The 25,757-nt window shown below is 46.5% G+C and overlaps 2 protein-coding genes across 2 annotated transcripts in view; one reads left to right on the top strand and one right to left on the bottom strand.

The window, feature by feature from the left end:
• Positions 1 to 1,599: 1,599 nt before the first annotated feature.
• Positions 1,600 to 23,308, bottom strand: LOC141585601 (putative uncharacterized protein CCDC28A-AS1). Its single transcript, XM_074405561.1, has 2 exons — positions 12,504 to 23,308; positions 1,600 to 12,197 (listed from the first exon to the last, which is right to left on the bottom strand). Exons 1-2 carry the CDS (start codon positions 12,623 to 12,625, stop codon positions 12,095 to 12,097), a joined length of 225 nt encoding a protein of 74 aa, XP_074261662.1. The 5' UTR covers positions 12,626 to 23,308; the 3' UTR covers positions 1,600 to 12,094.
• Positions 23,309 to 23,421: 113 nt separating this feature from the next.
• Positions 23,422 to 25,757, top strand: part of RARRES1 (retinoic acid receptor responder 1) — a 32,817-nt gene continuing 30,481 nt past the window's right edge. Inside the window, exon 1 of the mRNA XM_074405559.1 lies at positions 23,422 to 23,838. Within this exon, the coding sequence (XP_074261660.1) occupies positions 23,563 to 23,838 (276 nt within the window). The 5' untranslated portion in view covers positions 23,422 to 23,562. The remainder of the gene's footprint in view (positions 23,839 to 25,757) is intronic.

The raw sequence follows: 25,757 nt of genomic DNA, 5'->3' as shown, positions 1-25,757 counted from the left end.
TTGCTCAGTTTTGCTATGAACCTAAAACTGATCTAAATAATAATGTCTAGTAAGAAGGAAAAAAGAGCAACAGTCGATGGCTTTACAATTGTTTTACCAATCCTTTGAAGAAAACAAAGATCTTAAATAAAACATTAGCAATCTAAATCTGGCATCGTACTATATTTTTAAATTTAGGATTTATTCCCAGAATGAAATGATGGCTTAACTTCAGAAAATCTATCAATGTAGAAACTAACTTAACATGTTAAAAAAGAAAAAAAGTGTATTTCTTTCAATAGCTCTAGAAAACACACTTAACAACTTTAAAGCTCATTTCTAATTGGAAAGTAAACTCTTAGCAAAGTAAGAAGACAAGATAAAGCTCATGATTTTCTCAAAGATGTCCACTAAAGATTACAAAACATTATAGTTAATGAAGACACATTAGAAGAATTACCTTACAATCAAGAAAAATTTAAGGATTTTCAATATCATCCCTTCTTTTTAACCTAAGCTTTTACCCAGCAAAATAAGGCCAGAAATAAATATAAAATGTATAAGGTTTGGAAAGGAAGAAACAATCTTGCCATTAACTGCTAACATTATGAATGTTTGCAACGCTTTCTGTTGCTGGGTAACAACCACAAACTTAGCAGTTTAAAAACCCACATTTATTATGTTACAGTTCTGTAGGTCAGAAGTCTGTATCTCTACTCAGGATGTCAGCAGGCTGAAATCAAGGTGGGACCCTACTTCTGCTCTCAGCTGGAACTGATGATCCTCTTCCAAACTCATGTGGTTGGCAGAATTCAGTTCCCTGGGATCGTAGGACTGAGGCTTCCAATTTCTGATGGTTGTTGGCTGGGGTGTGCTCTCAGCCCCTGGAAGCCACCTGCAGTCCCTTGTCACTTGGCCTACACTGTAACAGCTTACTTATATTCAAAGCCACCAGGAGAATCTCTCCCTTTGGTCACCTAGAACTGTCTTCAATGGCACAACATAATAATGGGAGTGACTATCCCATCATATTCACAGGTTCTACCCACACTCAAGGGAAGGGGGTTATATGGGGTATGTACAAGAGGTGAAGATCTTGAGGGCCTTTTTAGAATTTTTACTACCTTAGTATAGAAAATCCAAGAGAGTTTTAAAAACTATTATAAGAAAGATGATGGTTTGGCCAGGTGCAGAGGCTCATGCCTGTAATCCCAGCACTTTTGAAAGCCAAGGTGGAAGGACTGGTTTAGCCCAGAAGTTTGAGATCAGCCTGAGCAATATAGTGAGACCCCCAACTCTACAAATAATAAAATATTAGCCAAGTGTGGTGGCTCATGCCTGTAGTCCCAGCTACTTGGGAGGCTGAGGTGGAAGGACTGCTTGAGCCTGGGAGGTCAAGGCTACAGTGAGCTGTGATCGTGTCACTGCACTCCAACCTGTGTGATAGAGTGAACCCTTGCCTCAAAAAAAAAAAAAATATATATATATATATATATATATATATATATATATACACACATATATATACATACACACACACACACACACACACACACACACACACATATATATATATATATATATATATATATATATATATATATTTTTTTTTTTTTTTTTTCTAGACCCTGAAGCTGGCGTGCAGTGGTGCAATCACAGCTCACTGCAGACTCAATCTCCTCAGGCTTAAGCAATCCTCCCATCTCAGCCTCCCAAGCAGCTGGGACTACAGGCACAAGCCACCATGCCTGGCTAATTTTCTTTTGCGTTTTTGTAGAGACAGGGTAGTACTTATGTTGCCCAAGCTGGTCTCAAAGTCCTGGCCTCAAGTGATCTGCCAGCCTCAGCCTCCCAAAGTGCTGAGATGACATGTGTGAGCCAATGTACCCCATCCAGATTTTTTTTTCATAGAACATTTCAAGTACATCTTCAAATTAATGCAAGGAATAAACAGAAAAGAATAGCTAAGAAAAAAATTAAAGAAGAGAAAGGAGGAGGAAGAGCAGGGGAGCCAGAGACTCACTCTTCAAGATAATATGACTTATTATGAGAGCTAGAGATGTGAGAAGGACATCATAGCACAGAATGATCCACACAGACAGATAGACTCAGGAACACATCTAGATGCAGTTCCTCATACATGTGAAAACTCCATTATTTATTTATCGTACTTGGCTCCAATCTCTCAATTTAAATACACCAGCCATTTTCTCCTGGGACACTGAAAGGTACACTGCATACAAATTCTGCTTTTAATGTGGTTTATCCTTTTAGGAAAGTTACTTCACCTGTTTTACTTCAATTACTTTATCTATAAATGGTACTGCTGTGGGACTTAATTGTGACGATCTATACAAGCTGCTCAGCACAGCTGCTCAGCACAGCTGCCAGCATGATGAGCAGTAGTAAGTGGCTGCTATTATTGTCACGGCGGTTTTTATTACTGCTGTTACTACTACTATTTCTTCATTGCTGTGCAGGGATCTAAGTAGCACCTTACCATAGTCAGGCAAAATGCCGTATTGGTTAGGGTTCTCCAGAGAAACAGGCCAAGAGGATATATAGACATATATAGAAAGAGATGTATTATGAGGGATTGGCTCATGGATTACAGAGGCTGAGAAGTCTCCAGATCTGTCGTCTGCAAGCTAGAAATCCAGACAACCCAGTGTGGTTTCTTCCAGTCCAAGTTCCCTAAGAACCAGGAGAGCTGGTGTTTGACGGCAGAAGGTGGATGTCCCAGCTCAAGCAGAGAGCAAATTTGCCCTTCCTCTGTCTTTCTGTTTTATTTGGGTCCCCAATAGATAGGATGATGCCCACCCACATTGCTGAGGGCACTCTTCTTCACTCAGTCAACCAACTTCAATGCTACTTTATCTCAGAAACACCCTCACAGGCACACCCAGAAGTACTATTTTACCAGTGAGCTGCGTATCCCTTAGCGCCATCAAGTTGACACATAAAATTAATCATCACAAACACTAAAGCTGAATTTAAGCCAGGATAGCTAAAACATAATTTGCTATCAGATTTAGAGAACTTCCCAGAATTTTCCTAAGGTCACCATCATATTAATGAACATTGAACACTCTTTGCAAAGTACAAAAATATAGGTAGATATCTTCTATCCACGTATTATGAATGGGTCGGTCCAGTTCATCTGCAACAAGAGAAGACTTTACTATTTGCAAGGCTGGGCTGCACTAATTACATTCCACAGATGCTTGCAGGCGTGTCAGCCCCAGCAGTTAGGGAAGCTCTTACAAATGCAGGTCTCCACAAACAGCAGCCAACACAAACCACCAGGTGGAGGCCAGTGTCCACCGCTGCACCATTGCCCACCTCTGGTGGCTGCAGGCCTCAGGAGACAGTTCTACCAGCCAGGAATGATGACACTAGTTGTTGTACTCTTACAGACTCTTATGTTTCAGCAGATTATCGCCCCCACCTTTTAAATTCAATTTTACATATGTTATTTTAAGATACTATAAGTTGCAACACAGAATAAAAATTTTAACTGGTATGACACTGAACTATTCAAAGAAAATTATGCAATAGAAAATATGAGAAAACAATGTAGTAAACACTTGGTTACCTGTGCCATAAACGGAGATGGAAAATGTTAAATTGTTGTTTCTTTCAAAACATGTATATAGGTCTTACTTTATTTTTATAGGCATTTCTTCCTAATCACCTTTGGTTATATTTGCATGGTATCTAAAACCAGTTAGATTGGTAGTGTTAGGCCCTATGAAGGGTGAGGGGGAAACCGACTGGAAGGAGGCACTGACGAGTTTCTGGAGTGACAGGTGGGATCCGTATCTTGACTGGGGTGCCGGGGGCAAGGATTATACAAGGAACTGCATACTTAGGATCCGGGCATTTATCTGTAGGTATTAACTCAAAAAGGTTAAAACACAAATTCTAAGAGGTTATACTTGAAGGTACATCCCATTACTCTATTTCTTCACATTATGGAATAAAATCTTGAAATATTCAGCAAATTGTTTGTAACTCCCCAGGAGTTTACCAAAGATGGCTGGTGAAAGGAAGTGACTCAGAGACCTATGAGTGGCAGAGGAGCCAACTGAGGATTAGGCCTTTGCTGGGAGTAAACCACCCACATAATTATAGGGTCAGTGTCTCAATTACCTGCGCTTATTCAGAGTGGTGTTGACTTGGTGGCATCTAGCCTTTCTGGAATCTGCTTCAGCCACTAAGAGATTTTGATTTTTCATCAGCATGTGCCCGAAGCTTCTGGGGTCACCCCGAAGGGACTAAATACAATTAGATCTATTCCCTGGTAGCTGAACAAGAAAATATAGATTATTAACTGACAGCTTGATGTGAATCTCAATGGATGTCTCAAGTGATGTGCCCCAGGGGTCTGCACCAAACATTTGTATTGACAATTTGGATGAGGCCACAGAAGGTGTGTTTACCAAATGTGCAGAAGCCACACACCTGGGCGAGACCACCAATAAGATGGGCCATGGACTCACTTCTAACATGATCTGAAAAGGGACATTGGCTAGTCCCAAGCCAATAAGTTAAACTAAATTTAAAATAAACTGCCATTAGATCAAAAGACTGCCAAGTACAGGGTGGAGGTGGGAAACCTGACCTGACAGAAGTGTATGGAGAACACTCTGTGGCTTTAATGGGTTACACATTCATTATAAGCCAGTGTTGTGGAACAGTTGGTTAAAAGCTGAACGCCTTGATGGACAGACCCACAACCTCAACACAGAGGATCTCCTTCAGCTCAAGATGCAGCGTGTCAGAGTGACAGTGTTGAACTGGAGCGTAAGCCAACAGGATGGTGGGATGTGGACACCTTGTGTGCTATAAACCTTTTAGGAAATGGCATTGTTCAGCCTGAAAGAGAGTAGGCAGTGGTCACCGACCATTCCAGTTTTCCTGGGACTGAACTTTCCAGTTCAGTTTTCAGACCCAGAACTTTAATCCAGGATACTCTCTGGCACACCAGGACAAGCTGTCACCCTAGGTCAAGATGAGAATGAGTAAGAGGTGCCAGGACACATTTGGACCAGGACACAGACTCTGATTTCCAAAGGCTGGAGGGGCTTATTCTCAGTCACACTACACAGGACCATGGCAACGGCAGAAGTGACCTAGAGGCAGAGTTGGATGCAAGACAAGGCTAGCTCTGAGGCTCCCAGGGAGTTTTTGTGGATGAGTGAGCAGCACGCGGGAGGTCTGCCTGAGAAGGAGCTCCTACCTCCCTGGATATGAAGACCCCTCAAACACACACATACACCACAGAGTGCATCATGGTCAAAACCTCTACATTCAGGGATGCTTTTAAAGGAATCCATATTCTATCAATCACAACAGTGTCTTGATACATTTGAAAGTTCTTGAACATGTGCGTGGAAGATGCAGGATTTTTTCTTTCTGTACAGAATGCTCAGGACTCAGTTCCCTTGCAAACACTCTGATCCCCTATCCGCCCAGCTCACCTTTTGGGTTTTCAGCCTCAGGGGAAAGGGTGAGGCTGAATGGTGCCCCAAGATTCTTTTCAACTCCAAGATTCTATCATTTATCAATACGATAAACACTTTTCTTTATAATGTTGTTTATAATTTAATAATAGCCAGTATATAATAATGCACACATTTTTCTTTCTATATGTTGTTTTCCTCTGGTACTTGTTTCCAGTGCCTAAGGTATTCTAGAAACTGACATCAATCAAAATGATACAGATACAACGTGAAGAGCAGATGCATTTGCAACTCTGAAAAATCAAAACTCTAAGAAGAGGAGCCATGCCTGTTCTCATTCTGATAAGGAAAACAGAGGAGGAGAACTCAGGGAATAGTAGGTGGAGAAGCCCTGTCCTGCAGGAGTCACCAGACAGGAGAGGGTGCGCACAAGAGGGGAAAAGGGGTCTCCAACCCCAGCCCAACTCTGGAGGGGCAGCTGTGTTTGCAGGGAAGGGATGGGGGAGGTTGGTGGAGATATAAGCCATGAAAGCCAGGGCCTTAAAAGTGGACAGGTGCCTAAGGCCTGACTCTAGACACCAAAGTCAGAGGCCTGGGACCAAGTTAGAGAGATCAAGAGTCCTGATGAGGGCCAGGGAGGGTGGACTGGCCTGGGTGTGAATTCCAGCTCTACCCTTCCTGGCTATGATGGGCATGTTACTAAAACCCTCTGAATCTTAGATGCCTCATCTGCAAAATGCCATGTCAAGAGCCTGGCATCATGCCTGACCTGGAGTCAGTGCTCAGGAAATGTGTGCTCGCGTGGCTGCTGTTCTGCTGATTCTCATTACTGTCATCAGTGGTGGGACACTCACATGTCACTTCCCAGTCACTTCTCTTCTTTCTCAGACTTTGTGCTGATGGAGGCAGCAAGAAAATCTGACAAACACAGGCAGAGTCTAGTAGGGTTTTTTCCCCTCACATGAGAGGAAGTCTGTAGTTCAGCAGCTACTGGGGTTGCCACTGGAGAGGCAGGCTCCTGCTCCAACTTGCTCAGCGTGGAGCCTGCATTGTAGCACAGCGGCTGCTGCACCTCCAAGCCTAGCACCTGCCTTCCAGGAAGGAAGAAGGGGAAAGGGTGAAGGGCAGAGGGCAGTAAGATTACCCAGCTGAGCCAGACCTCCTTTTAAGGGTTTGCTCAGAACCCCCACACAGAACTCTTGTATGTCATGAGCCAGTATCAGGTCACATCACTGCCCCTAGCTACAGTAGCACTGGCCCAGTGTTTAGCTGCACACATCACCACCCTACACGACCCTTGGGTCTGCTCAGTAAGTGTTCTTAGTCCATCTGGGCTTCCATAACAGAACACCATGGACGTGGGTGGCTTATATGACAGAAATGTATCGCTCACGGTTCTGGAGCCTGGAAGTTCAAGATCAAGGCACCAGCAGATTCAGGTTCTGGTGAGGAGTTCACAGTGCCTTTCTGCTGTGTCCTCACATGATGGAAAAGATGAGGCGTCACTCTCGGGCCTCTTTCATACGGGCACTAATCACCTTTCAAAGGCCCTACCTCCTAATCCATCACCTTGAGTGTTAGGACTTAAGCACGTTAATTTGGGAGGAACACAAAAACTCAGACCATCACAATAAGGAAGAAATGGAGAAGGGATTCTGGGGAAGCAGAGAGCTTGCTCTGCCTTGGCCTCCTTCTCTGGACATGTCCACTTGTCAATTCAGTGCTCACTGTTACTTGGGGGACTAAAAATCCATCAGTCCTAACAGCATGGTCTGAGTGTACAGTCCCAAACAGGAGGCTAAGGCCGTCAGGAAGAGAGATGAGTGCAGGCCACAGGGCTGAGCTTTGGCAAGGAGCTCTGGGATCCCAAAGCAGAAGTGGTCACAGGTAGCACTGGGCCCCAGAAATGTATGTGTATGAAAAGCAGCCCAGAGCTTAAGGTATGAGATGCATTAGGGGAACCTTCTATAGGCCTGCAATTAAACAGAAAAGGACTGGGTCAGTGTTTTTTTCTCAAGACTTTGGTGCAACTGGCATAACTGTTAAAAAGAATGTTGTACCAGCCCCTCTGTTCTAAAACAGAAACAAAATGACTGAAGAATAGGTCAAGAAGAAGCAGGCCTTACATAGACTGGGTAATACTACATGGTTCGTGTAAGGATTAGGAAATACTAAAGAGCTGGTCCCGGTGGCACAGTGTATCTTTCACTATTCTGACAATTCCGACTCCTCATCTCCCTGTGACTGGAAGGTATCAGTGATGTACCCACATTAGCCTGGCTGCCTTCTAGAACCTCAAGCCCCAAAGATGAGGAAACACAGAAAGATGGTTTTCCATCACCTCACCTGCAACTTCCTAAACCCCTGCTTCTTGTAGTCCGGTCTGATTGAAAACATCAGCACCAGCTGAGTACATGTCAGAAATGCAGAATCTTAGTTCCATCCCAGACCTACCAAATGAGAATCTCCGGGACAGAGGCTCAGCTGTCTGTTTCAACAAACCCTCCCGGAGATGCTGATGCATGCTCAAGTCACAGAACCACCAGCCTAGATCATATATAAATACACATACACACACACACACACACGCACACACACATACACATATTTGGCAGAGTCTCACTGTCACTAAAGCTGGAGTGTACTGGCACGATCTTGGCTCACTGCAACCTCCACCTCCTGGTCAAGTGATTCTCCTGCCTCAGCTTCCCAAGTAGCTGAAATTACAGGTGCATGCCAACATACCCAGCTAACTTTTGTATTTTTAGTAGAGCTGGGGTTTCACCATGTTGGCCATGCTGGTCTTGAACTCCTGACCAAGAGTTGAAGGTGATCCACCCACCTCAGCCTTCCAAAGTGCTGGAATTACAGGCGTGAACCACCATGTCCCGCCAATCATGTCTAATAGCAGGAAAACACTCAGTAAAAATAACAAGTCTATGGTTTCCTAACACATATCACAGGAGAAATATTAAAACCAGTAAAAAGTTAAGTCAGTCTTCTGGATTCTGTAGTATCCAATGTGTTTAAAGAGAATTTAAGGTATGAGGTGCATTAGGAAAACCTTCTATGGGCCTGCAATTAAATCTACAATTTTTAAACTCTAATCCCAGCATCTTAGAGCTGTCATGAATGTTATAGCAAGAAATCTTTTATTTGCACAAACAGATCTTGTGGCCTGGCGTGCCAGCTCACATGTGAAATCCCAGCACTTTGGGAGGCTAAGGGAGGTGGATTGCTTGAGCCAGGAGTTCAAGATCAGCCTGGGCAACATGGTGAAACCCCATCTCTACTAAAACCACAAAAATTAGCCAGACATGGTGGCAGCTGGCTGTAGTCCCAGCTACTCAGGAGGCTAATGGGGGCGGATCACCTGAGCCTAGGAGGTGAAGGTTGCAGTGAGCCAAGATTGTGCCACTGTATCCCAGTCTGGGTGACAGAATGAGACCCTATCAATACACACACACACACACACACACACACACACACACACACATACATATATACATATTTTAAGAGTTTTTGATACCAACTATAGGGATAGGGATAATATGTATCAAAAACTTTTGCTAATTACTAATTGCTATTAACAGTTACCATTGTTATAGGCCCAATTAATAAGACAAAGTTCTAATGTTAACATGATATCCATTATGGGCTCAACTGTGTCTACCCAAAATTTATACATATGTTGAAGCCCTAACCCCCAGCACCTCAGAATATCACAGCATTTGGAAATAGACTCTTTAAAGAGGTAACTCATTAAAGTAAGGTGACTGGAGTGGGCTGCAGTCCAATGCAACTGGGGTCATTATAAGGACACAAGGACACAGGCACACAAAGAGGGAAGATGATGTGAAGACACACAGAGAAGGCAGCTCTCTGCGAGCCAAGGAGAGAGGTCTCAGGAGAAACCAACCCTGCCTACACCATGACATTAGACTCCCAGCCTCCAGAATTGGGAGAACATAAATGCTGTCTGATCTGTCCAGTCTGTGGTATTCAGTTACGGCAGCTCAGCAAACTAATACAATATACAAAAGACTGCTCCGATGAGGCTGGGTCTAGCACAGCAGTCACTGTTGTGGTAAGCATTTGTGCTTTTCCACATACTTCCAGCTCTCTGCCTCCTGGAGAACATGATGGTATTGTACTTTCCCACCCCCTGAAGAAGTCAGGCATAGCCTATGGACATGCTTTGGTCAATAAAAGGTGAGCAGAAGTAACGTGTATCACTCTTAAACAGGAACTCTACGAGCGTAAGCATAATTCACCCTGTTCTCTTTTTCCTGTCATAGCAACAAGAAATGCTCCAGACGCAGCTGCTTCACTGGCCTGCCCTGTGGAATAAGAACACTGACAATGCTACAGTAAAACCCCAGCAAACCCATAATGGACTTGTGATGAGAGCAACCAATAACCCTGTCTTAGGTCCTGAGATGTAGACATTGTTTGTTACTGCAGCCTATCCTAGACTACCCTGACTGCCACATCAGTTTACTTACAACTTAAAATGGGAGTCATCTCACTTACCAAATTCCAGACGTTCATTTCATTTAGTTCAGACAATAATCATATCAATTAAACTGCTGACCTTTTGGGGGGTTGGATTTTTTTTAACTTAAAGTATCTAGTAATAAGGCCATGCATGATACCTCCATGACAGTAAGAGGGCACAAGTATCCTTTCAGGAGGTGGGAAGATGCTACTGAGATTAGTGCAAAGAAAAGGACAACTTAGCAAAGTTCTCTCCACTGGGTAGGCATAGGTAGAAGAGAATAGCTAACTACAGTGTTTCAAACTGGCAGTTCCCTGTGATTACCATGTAATTCATCCCGCACCCAGCATTTTATACTAGAGACTGAGCCAGTTTGAATGGTTGAGCTGGGACTAGACCCAATGTCTTCTGAGTCTCAGACCAGAGCTCTTTGCCCTGTACCATCCTTCATAGTCCTTTAAGAGTCAAAAGAGAATTTCATTTTAGCCAGCAATACTACCACCTTATCCTAAAGCCCGATCATAATTCTGATATTTACCAGTGAAGAGAAAAACACTTTTGACGCTAGCGTTTGTTTCAAAAAAATAATCCAACCCAAGTCATCCTGTGCACAGCAGGTGCTTTTCAGGCCAGGTGTGCAGGAACTTTAGAGAAGCCTCTAAGAGCAAATGCCCATTGCTGGGCTTTAAGGTCTTCACCTTTTTCTTTTACTGCCAAGTAGCCACTGGTACGATTCCAGCCAGTTTCACTGCTGTTCTGTTTGGTCCTCCCTACAATTCATTCACTCAGGCCACATCTTCTGCCTAGACCAGTCTGCCCCTTACTGTTCTCACAACTTGCTGACTCTTCTGAACGCCCACAAATCCAGCTTTTCTGCTTCTGGACTTGAAGATCCACCCACCGCATGTTACATTCCAAGGAATGAGGGGCAGGATGGCTGAACAGAAGCCTGCACCAATCATACTCCCTGCAGGAACTCCAGATTTTAACAAGTAACCACACACAAATCAGCACCGTCAGAAGAACATTCCAAGGATTCAACCCACCTCTGTCTGTACGTATTCATGTATTCTAAGTCATCCAGGTGATTGCGTTGTCTATTAGGCGATTTATTTATCAGTACTTCCGTTCTCACTATCATACATATGCCCTGCTCTGCACCCTGTGGAAATAATGGTGAAGAGGGGAAAATAGAATGAGGGCTTTCTAACACACTATCCTGTTATCTAGGCTGCCAAGTGCGAGCAGATGCCTTCCTCTGGTGTGAGGAGTTGGTTTTGGTTTGCCTTGATAACACTCTCTGCGCAAATTTGACTGATGAACACCAGTGTCATAAACAGAACTGCATAAATCAATCACTCCAGAAAGTTCATGGCATACGAATATTAACAAGTGTTACAAACTTGCCTTGAAATTTTATTTGAAGAACATAAGATTCTAACTCTTCTCGCCAGAAAAAAAAACTTAAAAACCTTTACTTCACTCTGTATTGAATATAGCATCTTCTCAAACAGGAAATAAGGTTTATGATTTCAAGCTTTATTTAAATACCCTTTGCTTGAAAAACTAAAACAGTCCAAATTTGTAATTTATTTTACATCTCAGTTTATAGATCACTTAGAAGAGTGTTAATTCATTCTTGGAATGGCAAATGTCCTCTCTTAAGTGACTGATGGAAAAATAAAATGCCGTGCCAAATTTGTCAGAAAAATGTATAATTGAACTATAAAGATACTGTGTTCTTAACTAGCATGACATGCCAAAAATCAGGGCTTATTTTGGAAAACTGCAAAAACCAACACATGGGGTACTGACCATTTTCACTTCGTTACATTTGAAAACCCATCTGTTGGCACTTATGTGTCAACATGGGCTTCTCAAAACCATGCAATCTAAATTACTTTTAGCTTTAAATGTGAACACATGGCAGGTTTTAAAAGAATTGCTTCATGCCATAAGTAAGGGGAGCACAGAATTGTGTAACAGTTCTGTTAATCAGCTCAAGCTTAGTAATACGGCTACATCAAGAGTAGCAGAGCAAATAGGCTGTCTCCACTGCGAACTTCTGCTAACAACAAGTATTGAGATCACCAAGTAATTTAAATACAGGAAATCTGATGCTTTCCATCTTCTTTGAAAGCCAACAATCTGGTTAGCCCAAATGCCACACACAAATGGTCCTAAGTCCCTGGATGTTGAGTTCCTCCAGGACTACAGAGTCTGCCTGACAGGGGCCTGAAGTCCAGCCAGGCTCCCTGGGATGTAAAGAGCAACGTGCTGGTGTCAGAAACGAGGCTTTATCACATCCTTCCGTAGCCCCCACGTAAACCAGAATAAAATGAAGTGTTCGTTAATGGTGACAGAGACAGCCAGCTACTGTTCTTCTCTAAGAAATGATTTTTGAGGCTGGGCACAATGGCTCATGCCTGTAATCCCAGCACTTTGGGAGGCCAAGGCAGGCAGATCACCTGAGGTCAGCAGTTCAAAACCAGCCTGGCCAACACAGTGAAACCCCATCTCTACTAAATATACAAAAATTAGCCAGGTGCGGTGGTGGGCACCTGGAATCCCAGCTACTTGGGAGCCTGAGGGAGGAGAATTGCTTGAACCCAGGAGGTGGAAGTTTTAGTGAGCTGAGATCATGCCACTGTACTCTAGCCCAGGTGACAGTGTGAGATTCCATCTCAACAAAAAAAAAAAGGAAATAATCTTTGAATGTAGTTCTAAAGATTAACTGACTTCTTCAGTATTCTTCTCTTGAAGTGAAATAATCTCAACTTCCCTAACAACAAAGCCACATTTCCTGGCCCTTAATTCACTTTGCTGCGGCAATCTAAACCCTTAAGTCCATTAGAGTCTCCCTAGTTGTGGAATGCACAAGCAGTACTTGGGTGGGCCATACCTGAGCTTGAATCTGCCCCCCTGCTCCCTTATTACTGATGCAACCTCGGCAACTTACTCCTCTCTGGCACCCAGTTTAGTTCTCAAACTTGTGGAGATTAAACAAGACTTTTCTGTAAGAGGAAGCATATAACATCATGTCTCTCCAAAATATTACTTGCCCTTTCTCTTTCCAAAGTGTTATAGGGAGAAGTTAGTTGTCTATAACTGTTCTGTAGGCTACAGTAATCATCAGCCACCATGGAAATATGCATGGCTATATATATTTAAGTCAATTTAAATTAAATACAATTAAAAATTCCATCCTTAGACTATGCCAGCCATAATTCAAGCACTCGGTAGCCACATGTATGTAGCTAGTGCAGGTATAGATCATTGCCAACAGAAAGCTCTCTTGGACAGGGCTGATTACCTGATCCCCTTCGGTGCTTGCACTTCCAAACACATCCTTGTCAGTCTCTACCTAAACTATGTCATGTGAAACCTTTCCTTGGTGACAGGAATAAATGCAACCAGCCTGTTTTCTGTGGCATCTCTTTTATAAAGAACCTCATCTCCAGTTCCGCATCCCCAAAGAATGCAGTCTCACTAGATTCAAGCTGGAAAGGCTTCTTTTTTAATCTCACAGATTCAGAAAACTCTAGTTAGCTGTTCCATTGCAGCCCAGATCCAGATTCTAGGATCCTCTGCACTGCCGCCTTTGCCTTCCTGCTGAGAATCTGGTGGGATGAGAGCATAATGCTGAAGGCTCCAAGCCTTGGCTCTTGCTCCTAAAGCAAAATACCATGACTCAACACAGCCACACAAACCCCAGGCAGCTTACAGGCACAATATTTAGGACACTGTGAATTCCCCCCATGAGTCCCAAGCACCTTCACAGGGGAGGCCAGTACGCCAAATGCTCTGGGAACGCAGCTCGCTCCATTGATTAGGGGTTCTGTTCTCTCTGTGGATAGTTAAGTGCCTTCCTACAAGGGCTTAGGAGCACAGCATGGTAAATGTATAGCTTTACAGGGCTTCACCAAGCAAAAGCCGAGGCCCCTCAGAGCATGCAAGATGCAGGCCCAAAGAGCCAGGAGAGCTGCCTTTTCTCCACCAGCATTCTGGTTCCAAAGCTCTGAGATAAGAATCGTCTTGGTCACACCCTAGCTTTGGTTAATCAGATGTCAATAGTTAAGGCTGGATTATCCATATTCTTCTTGCCAACCTTACCCAACCTCACCTCTGCCAAGGTGAAGACCAAAAACGATTACAGATTCATATTTTCTTAACTGTAAATAGTTCTAATGAAAGATTAGATTACAGGGGCTACAAGTAATAGCTGAGATTTTATTTAGCAGCCCAGCAGGTTTCAGTCCCTGCCATCCCTTCTCATCCTTTGTGGAAAAAAAAAACTCACAGGTGACTGCATTTTTTCAAGACTGTATCTAATTTTTAAGTTAATGGCAATAATAATAATAATAGCAATCACATAGCCATTACTTCGTGCCAGGCATTGTCCTAAATGCTTTACATATACACAGATAGTGAGTTGTTTGCTCGTCACAAACAACTCAGTGAGGTAGGAGGTACCACAGAAGCGTAGACAGGTGAAATAACTCACCTCAGATCACATAGGTCAAACTGGGCTACAAACCGGGCAGCCTGGCTCCAAGTCTACTCTCTGAGCCACTGTGCTACCTACAAATGATAACAGAAAAGAACCCAAAGACTTAACAGTTAGAGAAAGCCCCTCTGACCCCAAGCATGCCTCCGTTTCCCTAGCCACTGTTAGTCGGTTCTGATTTGTCCCTCCAGAGATGGTCTGTGTGCACATCCTTCTACATAAACATCTAGAAGGAGGAAGCTTCTGGTAGTGCCTTGGGCAGTCACACTCATGCACAAAGAGGAGATGTTTTTTATCTTTTCTAATAACTGATATCAACTTTGCTTTCCAAGCCCCTATGTGGGTGCTTACACTGGTGAGTGCAGGGGCAGGGAGAGAGAAGAGTCTCAATTAAGGGTTCCTTTGCAAAAGACAACATCCACCCCAGTGATTCTGTTGTCTTCTCTGGTGTGACTCTCGTCCATGATATAGGTTAAAGCCTCCGTCTTGGGGATTCCTTCTCCTTCCCCGTGGTCTTTTTTCCTGTCTCCCCCTAACCCTGCCTTCCCTCACAGCCTTAGAGAGGGCAGCAGAGCTTGTGGAGCTGAGAGATGGTGCTCAAATGGAAACAGATGCTTGTCCAGCCTGGGAGCAGTCACTTCTGACCTGGGGTCATGGCTTGGCCTGGCTCCTGTGGCTGACAAGGCACTACTGCCAAGGCTGGGAGTTGTTGGTGAAGGGAAATGTCCCTTCTCCACCTGAGTAATCCCCAAATTGGTGGACTCTGAAGATAATGGTGGTCCCAAGGCAGGTAGCAGCTGTGGTGTCCCCAGACCGTGTTTGGCTTCCACCACCCCCAGCACAGTCTCCCCGCTGCCTCCCACCTCCCACCCCCAGTAGGAGGCAGCCCTAGATCTCTGCGGTTCCTGCCGATACTAACTGCCTCAGCAATCCATTAGGAATTTTCAACCGGTGTTTCAAAACCACACTCAGGCTGGCTTTAACCGTAAAATCGACTTACTGGCTCTTATAACAAAACATTTAGAGACAGGGCAGGCCTCAGATGGGTCATGGTCCAGTGGGTTAGTAACACCCCCAGGGGCCTCATCTCTGTCTTCCACTGAGTCAACGCCACCTGAGCATTCCTTCCTGGGAAAGGCAAGACAGCGCCAGCAACTTCTACGGCACAGGTTTCCTCTCATACCGCGGCAGATGACGGGAGAGCACACTCTCAGAAGAGCAAGAGAGCTTCCCTCCAAGACTCCACCAACTGCTTCTCACTTACTTGTCCAAATAGGGTCCTGAGCCTGTCCTGAGTCCACCATGTCACACTGTCTCCCTCCAGGCAGGCCACCAGAATGAGGTGTGTTCAGCAGCACTGGAGAGAGGCCAGCAAAGGTGAAAATCAGAGAAGAATTAGCAGGAAGAGGGGCCAGCTGCTGGGAGTTCCCCACACCTGCGTCCACATGCCCTCACCTGTTCTTGATGTATTCTCAGGGCTTGGCTAAGAGAATATGGGGCCTGAGGTTCATGGGAACTGGCTCCTGGGCCCTCTTACATTCCACAAGCTGGAGGGGCCAAAGGTAGCCAGGATGGCAGTGTCGCCATACCGTTCTTTCTCTGCAGGCAACCACTTCGTCTCGTCACGCCCAGTCCTCTCATCTGCCGGGAAGACACATCCCAGGCCCTCTACGAGGGATTTGCTATAGACTGAGTTGTGTCCCCCCACAGCTCATGTGTTGCAACCCTAACCTCCACTGTGATGATATTTGGAGGTGGGGCCTTTGGGAGGCCATTAGGGTTAGTTGAAGTCTAACCAGAATTACTAACCCCATAATGGGATTAGTGTCCTTTTAAGAAGAGACACCAGGCTGGTCGAGGTGGCTTAAGTCTGTAATCCCAGCACTCTGGAAGGCAGAGGCGGGCAGGTCACGAGCTCAAGAGATCCAGACCATCCTGGTCAACATGGTGAAACCACGTCTCAAAAACTAGCTGGGTGTGGTGGTCCGCGCCTGTAGTCCCAGCTACTTGGGAGGTTGAGGCAGGAGAATTGCTTGAACCCGGGAAGTGGAGGTTGCAGGGCGCTGAGACTGCACTACTGTGCTCCAGTCTGGGGAAGGTGTGAGACTCCGTCTCAAAAAAAAAAGAGAGACACGGGAAGCTTGCTGCTTCCATCTCTGCTGTGAGCATGCAGTTCCAGGGTATGCCAGGAAGAGGGGCCTTACCAGGAAATGAATCAGCCAGCATCTTGATCTTGGACTTCCCAGCTTCCAATCCATAAGAAAATACATTTCTCTAGTTTAAGCCACCCAGTCTGTGGTATTTTGTTAAGGCAACTAGAGTTGGTTAAGACAAGGAAAATGAACAGCCAATGCCTCTCAGAGCCCTCTCCCTGCTCTCTGGCCTCTGTATGTAGTCAAGGGAATAGAAGGAGGCAAGCACGGCTGTTTAGTGGGTGCTGGATGCCTCTACCTAGCACACGGCACAGGAGCCAATGCTCCAACTCTGTTCAGTCAGACCTTAGGTCTCTTGGCTCAAGACCTTGTCCCTATTTAAATGACAATACTCCTGAGAGGAGCAATGCAGTGAGCCATGGCAGCCACTGACACTACACTATGAATTTGCTCAGAAGCTCCTTCCCTGGAAGTTTCAATGTGGGGAAACATGACCAGGTCTGAGGCAAGAGTGTGGCGAGGCAAGACTCAGAGAAAGGAGGACAAGCTGGGACTACATGACAAGCAAGCAAGGCTGGCTTCCTCTGGCTCCGCAGGCAGAAAGAATTCTAAATCCCCTGTGGTGGTCCTCCCTACCACGGGAGAAACTGATTGAAGTGCACTGGGAAACAGCATCTCATTTATTTACTTATTTAGAATAGGTAACGTATATTACACACACATAAAAAAAGCAACCACCACAAAAGAGAGGCTATGGTAAGAGTTTTTCTGTCATTCTATATTGGCAATTTCTTGTAAACCTTTGCAGAGGCAGTTTTTGCATATTTCCACATTTATGTATGTTATTTTTTTCTTTTTAAACAAACAGCAGCTTATACTTGACCTGCTCTACACATTGCTGTTAACATTATACCTTAGAGATGGTTCAGTATCATACACGCCTCAATATATCTCTTCTTTGCTGGGCTTGGTGGCTCACGCCTGTAATCCCAGCACTTTGGGAGGCTAAGGCAGGCAAATCACAAGGTCAGGAGATCAAGACCATCCTGGCTAACACTGTGAAACCCCATCTCTACTAAAAATACAAAAATTAGCCAGGTGTGGTGGCACACACCTGTAGTCCCAGGTACTTGGGAGGCTGAGGCAGAATTGCTTAAACCTGAGAGGTGGAGGGTGCAGTAAGCCAAGACTGCACAATTGCACTCCAGCCCACTGGGCAACAGAGCCAGACTCCATCTCAAATATTATATATGTATAATCTTCTTCATGACTGTACAATATTCCATTCTATGGAGGTACCATAATTATTCAACTGTGAAACACAGGTGTTTTCCCAGCCCTTTACTCCTCATTCTTTTTTTTTTTTTTTTTTTTTTGAGACGGAGTTTCGCTCTTGTTACCCAGGCTGGAGTGCAATGGCGCGATCTCGGCTCACCGCAACCTCCGCCTCCTGGGCTCAGGCAATTCTCCTGCCTCAGCCTCCTGAGTAGCTGGGATTACAAGCACGCGCCACCATGCCCAGCTAATTTTTTTGTATTTTTAGTAGAGACGGGGTTTCACCATGTTGACCAGGATGGTCTCGATCTCTCGACCTCGTGATCCACCCGCCTCGGCCTCCCAAAGTGCTGGGATTACAGGCTTGAGCCGCCGCGCCCGGCACTCCTCATTCTTTAAAAAAAAAAAATTGAATTGGTGCCTATTGTGTGCCAGGTACTGTTCTAGGGAATGTAGAGTAGAAAACGAGAGTGTCACTGCTGTGGAGGAGTTTATGATCCATATGTGGAAATAAACATCCTTGCACATGCTTCTTTATGTACAGACATGGATTTATTGTTCTTAAAAACTCTAAAGGTAGAATTGCTGGGTCAAAGGCCATATGCATTTCCAATTTCAATAGATATTGCAAACTGCCCACCAAACAGGTCATGTCAATTTCCCCTCTCACCTTCGGTACTGAGTATCTTTTCATGTGATTAAAAGTCATTATAGTTGTATATACTATATAGCCCTTTACTCTTCATTCTTTTTTTTTAAAAAATTATATTGGTGCATATTGTGTGCCAGGCACTGTTCTAGAGAATGCAGAGTAGAAAATGAGACATTCAGTGTCACTGCCGTGGAGGAGTTTACAATCCACATGTGGAAATAAACATGGATTGGTTTCTTAAACACAAAGTAAGTTCTCTAAATTAAAATGCTCATGATAACATGAGCCATGATTAAGGAACTAGGGAACAGGACATATCAGGACCCCCTTGTGGGGACACATCTGCTCCTGTGCAGAGGCTAGGGTGGAACCTGCTGCCTAATAATTTCCTCCCCTCCCATGTGGCACAGTCTTCCAGCAGCCCTGGGCGGGCGGTGGGATACGATGACAGGTCTTTTGGAGAACGTGGTGGACAGTTAGCAATGTAATCCCCACACACAGTATGTGGCAAGGAAGAACAATCCGTGTACACACAAAATCTGTCTATGAACTGAGAAAAAACACAGATACCTATGACAGATCAAGGCCTGATTTCCCTCATATTGAAAGACCTTCTACAAATCAACCAGAAATCCAACAACCCCACATGTAAGCAGACAAATATGGACATATCTCAGCAAAGAAAATATTGTGTTCTAGAAAATTCCTGTTTACAACATAAATTCCATAACTAAATGTGTACCTATGTGTTCCTGATCAGCATCAATTTGCCCCCATTGTAACTGTTATCACCATTTAAAATAGCTAACCTCGGAAGAGTGCCCTGAGCTCACACAGCAGCACTTGGTCTCCTGGTCTTTTCTGTCTTCCCTCTTGCTTTTGACTTTCCATGATTCTCACCATCACATAGGCAGGAATTGCACACGTGCTGCATAGGCTGCCTGTTGGCCACTATCAGCCATTCCTGCCCTTCCCTGCCTTGCCTCAGTAACAGAGGTGGCTACTTCCTTCCCACCAGGCATTACCCCGGCAGGGACCCCACTGGGGCTCTGCAGAGATTCCTGGATCCCTTTCTCTGAGTCTGCCCTTTCACTTAGCATGTTTTTGCTTTTGATCTGAGGCTCCTGCAGCTCTTCTGGGAGGGCTGTTCTTGTGCTACTGCCCTTTTGTGCCCACCTATAGAAAGACTGAAGTACCTGGGTTATCACTGAGGGTATCCCTTAGCCAGTGGCTGACAGGCATAGAAGAATGGAAGCCCAGATACCCTGCCTGGGGCAGGGACATCTCAGAGGCATCATTTACAGTTGAGAGCTCCCCTCCAGGTCAGGCTGAACCTACCTGTCATATAACTGTCTGAGATCCTTGCATGGCTATCCTCCTTCTAGCTCCTGACTGATTTCTTCTGGGAGCATTTCTTCTGGGAACAATCTTTGTTTCAGGACCTGCTTCTAGGATACCTAATGTAAGACGCAGTCTTCTTCCTTAGTAACAAAATCCTGAGTTTTATTTTGGCATACGGCTATCCTGAGTAAAGACTACATTTCCCAGCTTCCTTTGCAACTAAGTTCTTGCCAATAAGATACAGGGCAGAAGTGCCCTGTAGGACTTCTAGGAAATCCATAAAGGGAGGTCTGCTGATGGCTAGTGCCCATCTTGGACCCTGAGGGCAAGGGACACACTCTCAGGATGTGGGAGCAGAGATCTGGAAAAGGCCTGGACCTCTAACAACCTCATGGATCTACAGTTCTAAACACAGATTGTCTACCACCCCACATTTACCACACAAGTTCTTTTATGTGAGAAATAATTTTCTCTCCTGTTTAAGCCAATGTCATTCAGGTGTTTGTTCCATGCAGTCAAATTTAATCCTGTTTTACAGACCAGACCACTGACTCTGATAAACGACAGATACTCACTTTACCAGCCTCCCTTGTGCCTAGGCTTTGCCAGTGCAACCCAGATCTGGCTGATGATGTATAAGGAAAGGTCTGGGGGCAAGAAAGGTATAGGAGGAGGTTCTAGAAAAGATATTTCTTCCTGATGCAAAAAAACAAACAGGTGCATCATGTCAAGCTCTCTTTCCACTCTAGCAACCTATTCCCTGCTACCTGCCTTTGGCTGCAACTCCAGCACGTGAAGATGTGATGTCTGGGGCTGTGGCAGCCATTCTATAACTGTGAAGCTACAAGTCCATGGACAAAAAGCCAACCAGCTGAGGATGCCTGTGCAGAAAAATGGAGAGAGCCCAGGTTTTTCAAAAACACTGAGATCTCCCACTCCAGACCAGTAAATAGTCCACATTGTTAATCAGGTTTTCTATGACATACAGCTGAAAGAAGTCTAACACGGGGCAAAGCACCGAGTAAAACGAGGAAAATTTATAAAACCTGGAGGTGATCAATTGTCAGAAAGTCTGCTACTACAACCTCTTGGAGGGTGGCTCTAGTTTGGACATTTTTGTTCCCTCCAAAATTCATGTAGAAACTCAAATCCAAATGCAAGAGCATTGGGAGGTGGGGCCTAGTGGGAGGTGTTTAGGTCATAAGAGTGGGTTCTCTCCCACTCTTCCAGCATGTGAGGACACAGTGTTCCTCCCCTTCAGAGGATGAAACATGCAAAGCCCCATTCTGGAAGCAGAGACAGACACCAAACACCAAATACTCACCAGACACCAAACCTGCTGGTGCCTGGATCTTGGACTTCCAACCTCCAGAACTGTGAGAAATAAATATTTGTTCTTTATAAATTACCCAGTCTCATGCATTCTATTATTTCAATACAAAACACCCTATGGGGGGATGACTAGATTCCAGGAGGTGATTATCTGTGCTAGGCTGCCTCTGAGGGCAAGAAACAGCAACTCCAGCTTCAAATAAGTGAAATAATAAGAAATAACCTCCAGGATCAGCTGATTCCTGTGTTCAAAAATGCCATCAGGAACCCAGGGACCTCCCCTCTCTCTGCTCTGCCACTCTTGAAATGGGCTTCATTCTCAGGCAGCCAGCAAGACCAGGGCACTCTTCTGGGCAGCACAGCCAGACTTAACCAGGACCTATCAAGGACCTGCACTCTCCCCCTTGAATTCTCCCTCCAGATACTTTCATGTCATCTCTCTTTCCACTCTGGCAACCTACTTCCTGCGACCTGCCTTTGGCTGCAACTTCAAACATGCCAGGTGGAAGTTGCCCCCGCCTCTGCACTTGTGTCTCCTCTGCCTACAGTGCTTTTACCTACATGTCCACCTGGCTCCCATGGCTCCTTCAGGTCCTCACCCAACTATCACCTCCCCATACAGGCCTGCCCTAACCACCTTTTAAGATTAACCACCTCCCGACTCCCCACTTTTTCTCTGGCTTCATTTCTCTCACTGGCATGTAACTGCGTCCAACATAAGGCACATTCCCTTGGCCTTATTGAGTGTCTGGGCCCCGCCTGGCTAGAAGGTGTGCTCCAGGAAGGCAGAAATGTTTGTGATTGTTTAGCCTCATTGCCCCAGGGCCTGGCAGAGTAGGTGTTTTGCAGTTATCTGCAGAGGGAAGGAAAGATAGGGACAGACAACACCCAGAGGAAGAAGTGCAGAAAGAGAGGATCTTTCCAGAGATGGCACCACGTCCATCAGCCTGCAGGCTTTGCTCACATCTCATGCAGAACTAGCACATGCTCAGCCTCAACCACCCACTGGCACGGAGAAGGGATTTCCTTTAGCCCCATAACAGCACTGGGGTCCAGGTTTGGAGTAGGGGTAGACCCCTGAACAAAATGCAGGATGGAGAAATGGATGTCGGGAGTGCCTAGCAGTACCAGTTCTCCCCTCTGATCCCTGGTTCTCCAGGACTTTTTCTCTTGTCTGTGATTTAAAAACAATAGCTATCTCAGCCCTTCACTATCACCTGTCTAAAGGGTTGCCACCAGGTGCGGTGGCTCACGCCTGTAATCCCAGAACTTTGGGATGCCGAGACGGGCGGATCACGAGGTCAGCCTGACCAACATGGTGAAACCCCTTCTCTACCAAAAATACAAAAATTAGCCGGGCGTGGTGGCGGGCGCCTGTAATTCCAGCTACTCAGGAAGCTGAGGCAGGAGAATCGCTGGAACCCGGGAGGCGGAGGTTGCAATGCGCCACTGCACTCCAGCCTGGGCGACAGAGAAAGACTCTGCCTCAAAGAAAAAAACACTTGCCAACACTTGCTGCCTCCATTCCTCCATTTCCATTCCCTTAAGTCCCAACCATGCCTCAGCCGCTGGAATCCGGCTTCCACCCCCGGCCTTTAAATCTGCCTCGCGCCTGGCTTATCAATGACTTACTTGCTTCTGAGACCAATGGGACTCTCAGGCCTTATCTTACCCTGCCCTGCTGCCCACTCCTCCCTCCTCAGCGCCTCTCCTCCTGGGCAGGCCCGTCTCCAGCCGCCAGGCTCCGGAGTCCTGGGCTCCCTACCGGAGTCCTTCACCCTCCCCTCCAGCCCCCAGTCCTCTGGCGCCTGACTTCTCCCACTTTCACAGTGACTGTGCCACGAGGAGCCCCATCAATGCCCAGTGCGGCCCGCCCCTTTCTCTGCCTGTTCACTTCCACCTGTTGGGAAATCACAGCCCTAAGGCTTGGAGAATCCAAGCAGTTTCCCTCTAAAACCCCAGGGTTGCGAAACCGCAGGGGAAACGCCGAGTCCCTAAGCCGGGCTAGGGGCGCGGGGCGAGGTAGCACGGGCCGGCCGCGATCCCTCAGGGGGAGACGTCCCCACTGTCCCCCCCACCCCCACCCCTTCCCGCGCTGCCGGGGCCGGAAACACCCGACCCCGCGCCGCGAAGGCGCCGCCGCATCCTGGCACCAAGCCGGGGCGGCGGGGAGGGCAGAGAAAGCCCAAGGGCTGAGGGAATCGTGGAAAGGGCGCGGCCCCACGGAGATCCCGGCTCGCTCCAGACGTTCGCCCCGGGGGCGGAGGGGAGGGGCCCACAGCGGCCTTATTTCCGCGAGCGCCGGCACCGCCCGCTCTGAGCCTGGGTCTGTCGGGTGCCGAGCCAACATTCCCGCGTCGATGCAGCCCCGCCGGCCACCGCCGCCCATTCCAGGGTCCGGGCCGTGGGGCCCGCGCCCCGTCGCCCCGCTGATCGCGCTGCTGCTGTTGCTTGCCCCGGTGGTGGCGGCCGCGGAGTCCGAGAGTGCGGAGCACCCGGGGCAGCCCCAGGATGCGGGGCTCCAGCGCAGGCTCCTGCAGCAGGCTGCGCGCGCGGCGCTGCACTTCTTCAACTTCCGGGCGGGCTCGCCCAGCGCGCTGCGAGTGCTGGCCCAGGTGCAGAAGGGCCGAGCGTGGGTGAGTGCGGAGCGGCGTGCTGGGGCGCGCGCCTGGGCTGTCCGCGCGCGGCGCTGGGCGGTGACACCTGGGTGCGCGCGCCCTCCGGCCCAGCGGCGGATGCGCGAGGGAAGGTGCGGTGGACACGACGCCAGGGGACATCCCAGCTGGGCCTGGCGCCCCCTAAGTGTCCCAGGGCGTGGAAGGGGCGCATCGGTGCACTGCAGAAAGCTGGCTCATTTCTTCCAGCATTTATGAGGCCATAAATTTTTCACAGGGCAGCGCTCTTGACAGCTCCCATAGCTGGGAGCGAGATGCTTTGGGAAATTGAGGAACACGCTCAAAGGGCAATATTTAATTTTATCTGGAGATACCCAGAGTTGGTTGCTAAGCGGGTGGTTATTGTGCGCGCGCCCTACTAGTGACTGCAGCCAAAGTCTTGGGCGGCATTTCCAAAATCTAAGCCAGTAGCGATACCATACCGCAAATGAGAGTCTCTTGTTAATTGCAGGCTCAGGCCTGTAATCCCAGCACTTTGGGAGGCCAAGATGGGTGGATCGCCTGAGGTCGGGAGTTTGAGACTAGCCTGACCAACATGGAGAAATCTTGTCTCTACTAAAAGTGTAAAATTAGCTGGATGTGGTGGCACTTGCCTATAGTCCCAGCAACTCCGGAGGCTGAGGCAGGAGAATAGCTTGAACCCGAGAGGTGGAGGTTGCTGTGAGTTGAGATATTGCCATTACACTCCAGCCTGGACAACAAGAGCAAAACTCCGTCTTTAAAAAATAGATAAAATAAAGAAAAAAGCAACTTGGCTAGGCATGGTGACTCACACCTCTAATCACAGCACTTTGGGAAGCTAAGGTGGGTGAATTGCTTGAGCCCAGGAGTTGGAGACCAGTCTGGGTAACATGGCAAAACACCATCTCTGCCAAAAATACAGGAAAAAAAAAAAATAGCTGGGTGTGGTGGTGTGCAGGGCTGTGGTCCCAGCTATTCAGGAGACTGAGATGGGAGTATTGCTTGAGCCCAGGACCCCAGGACCAGGAGGTTGCAGTGAACAGAGAATGCACCACTGCACTCCAGCCTAGGCAACAGAGTAAGGCCCTGTGAAAAGAAAGGGAGGGAGGGAGGGAGGGAGAGTAGAAAGGAAGGAAGGAGGGAAGGAGGGAGGGAGGGAGGGAAGGAAGGAAGGAAGGAGAGAGGGAGGAAGGGAAGGAAGGAGGGAGGGAGGGAGGGAGGGAAGGAAGGAGCAACTTATTCTTGTCACCTGTCTTAACAATCCTTGCTATCTGAGGTACAAAAAGTTCAGTTTTCCTAGTACAACACAGCAGTGAAGTAATGGACCTTGAGGACTTTGGATTTGCTCCCTGGTTACCAGGGGCAGGATTCCCTACAGAAAACCAAGTTCACTCAGATTCCTAAGGTACACCAGTTTTCAATCCCAGGGATTTTTTTTTCCCCCTTCCAAACCCATTTTTAAAAGGAATAATAAAATAGCTTGCATTCTCATGCATTTAGTCACACCCTTGAAAATAAAATAAGATACTTGATACCCTTCAAAAATAATCAAACTAGCTCTCAAAACCTGAGTGCATAAAGTAAAAATTCCCAGCCCCTGCATTGCTCCAATGAGGACGCAGGGGCTGAGTATTTTATATATGTTGTATAGATCTTAAAGAGGTCTTAAACATCATTTAGTCCATTGGCTTTGGGGAAGGTTATTTAAGTCTTCTCTGGCTATTTCCCTGTTTGGAATGGAAATAATTCATGTTCTGCCAACAATGTCAGGTGGTCTTAGGAGTCATGTAAGATGATATGAGTGCCAGTTGAAAAGTATAAAAATGTGAGTTCAGGGGCAGTCTGTTCATCCATTAGCTCTGTATTGAATGCTTACTCTGTGCCAGGTACTGGGCTAGATAGTGTGGCCTGATTCACAT

The sequence above is a fragment of the Saimiri boliviensis genome, chromosome 9, assembly GCF_048565385.1.
Source record: "Saimiri boliviensis isolate mSaiBol1 chromosome 9, mSaiBol1.pri, whole genome shotgun sequence".
NCBI classification, from domain to species: domain Eukaryota; kingdom Metazoa; phylum Chordata; class Mammalia; order Primates; family Cebidae; genus Saimiri; species Saimiri boliviensis.
This window is presented reverse-complemented; position numbering and strand designations above follow the sequence as displayed.

Excerpts from the sequence above, each read along its gene's own strand:
- LOC141585601 (XM_074405561.1), bottom strand. The coding sequence starts at position 12,625 with ATGGAATCTCACACTGTCACCTGGGCTAGAGTACAGTGGCATGATCTC. Across the intron at positions 12,198-12,503 it reads CCAAGTAGCTGGGATTCCAG|GGAGCCTGGCTGGACTTCAG; the intron begins GTGCCCACCACC and ends TTTACATCCCAG.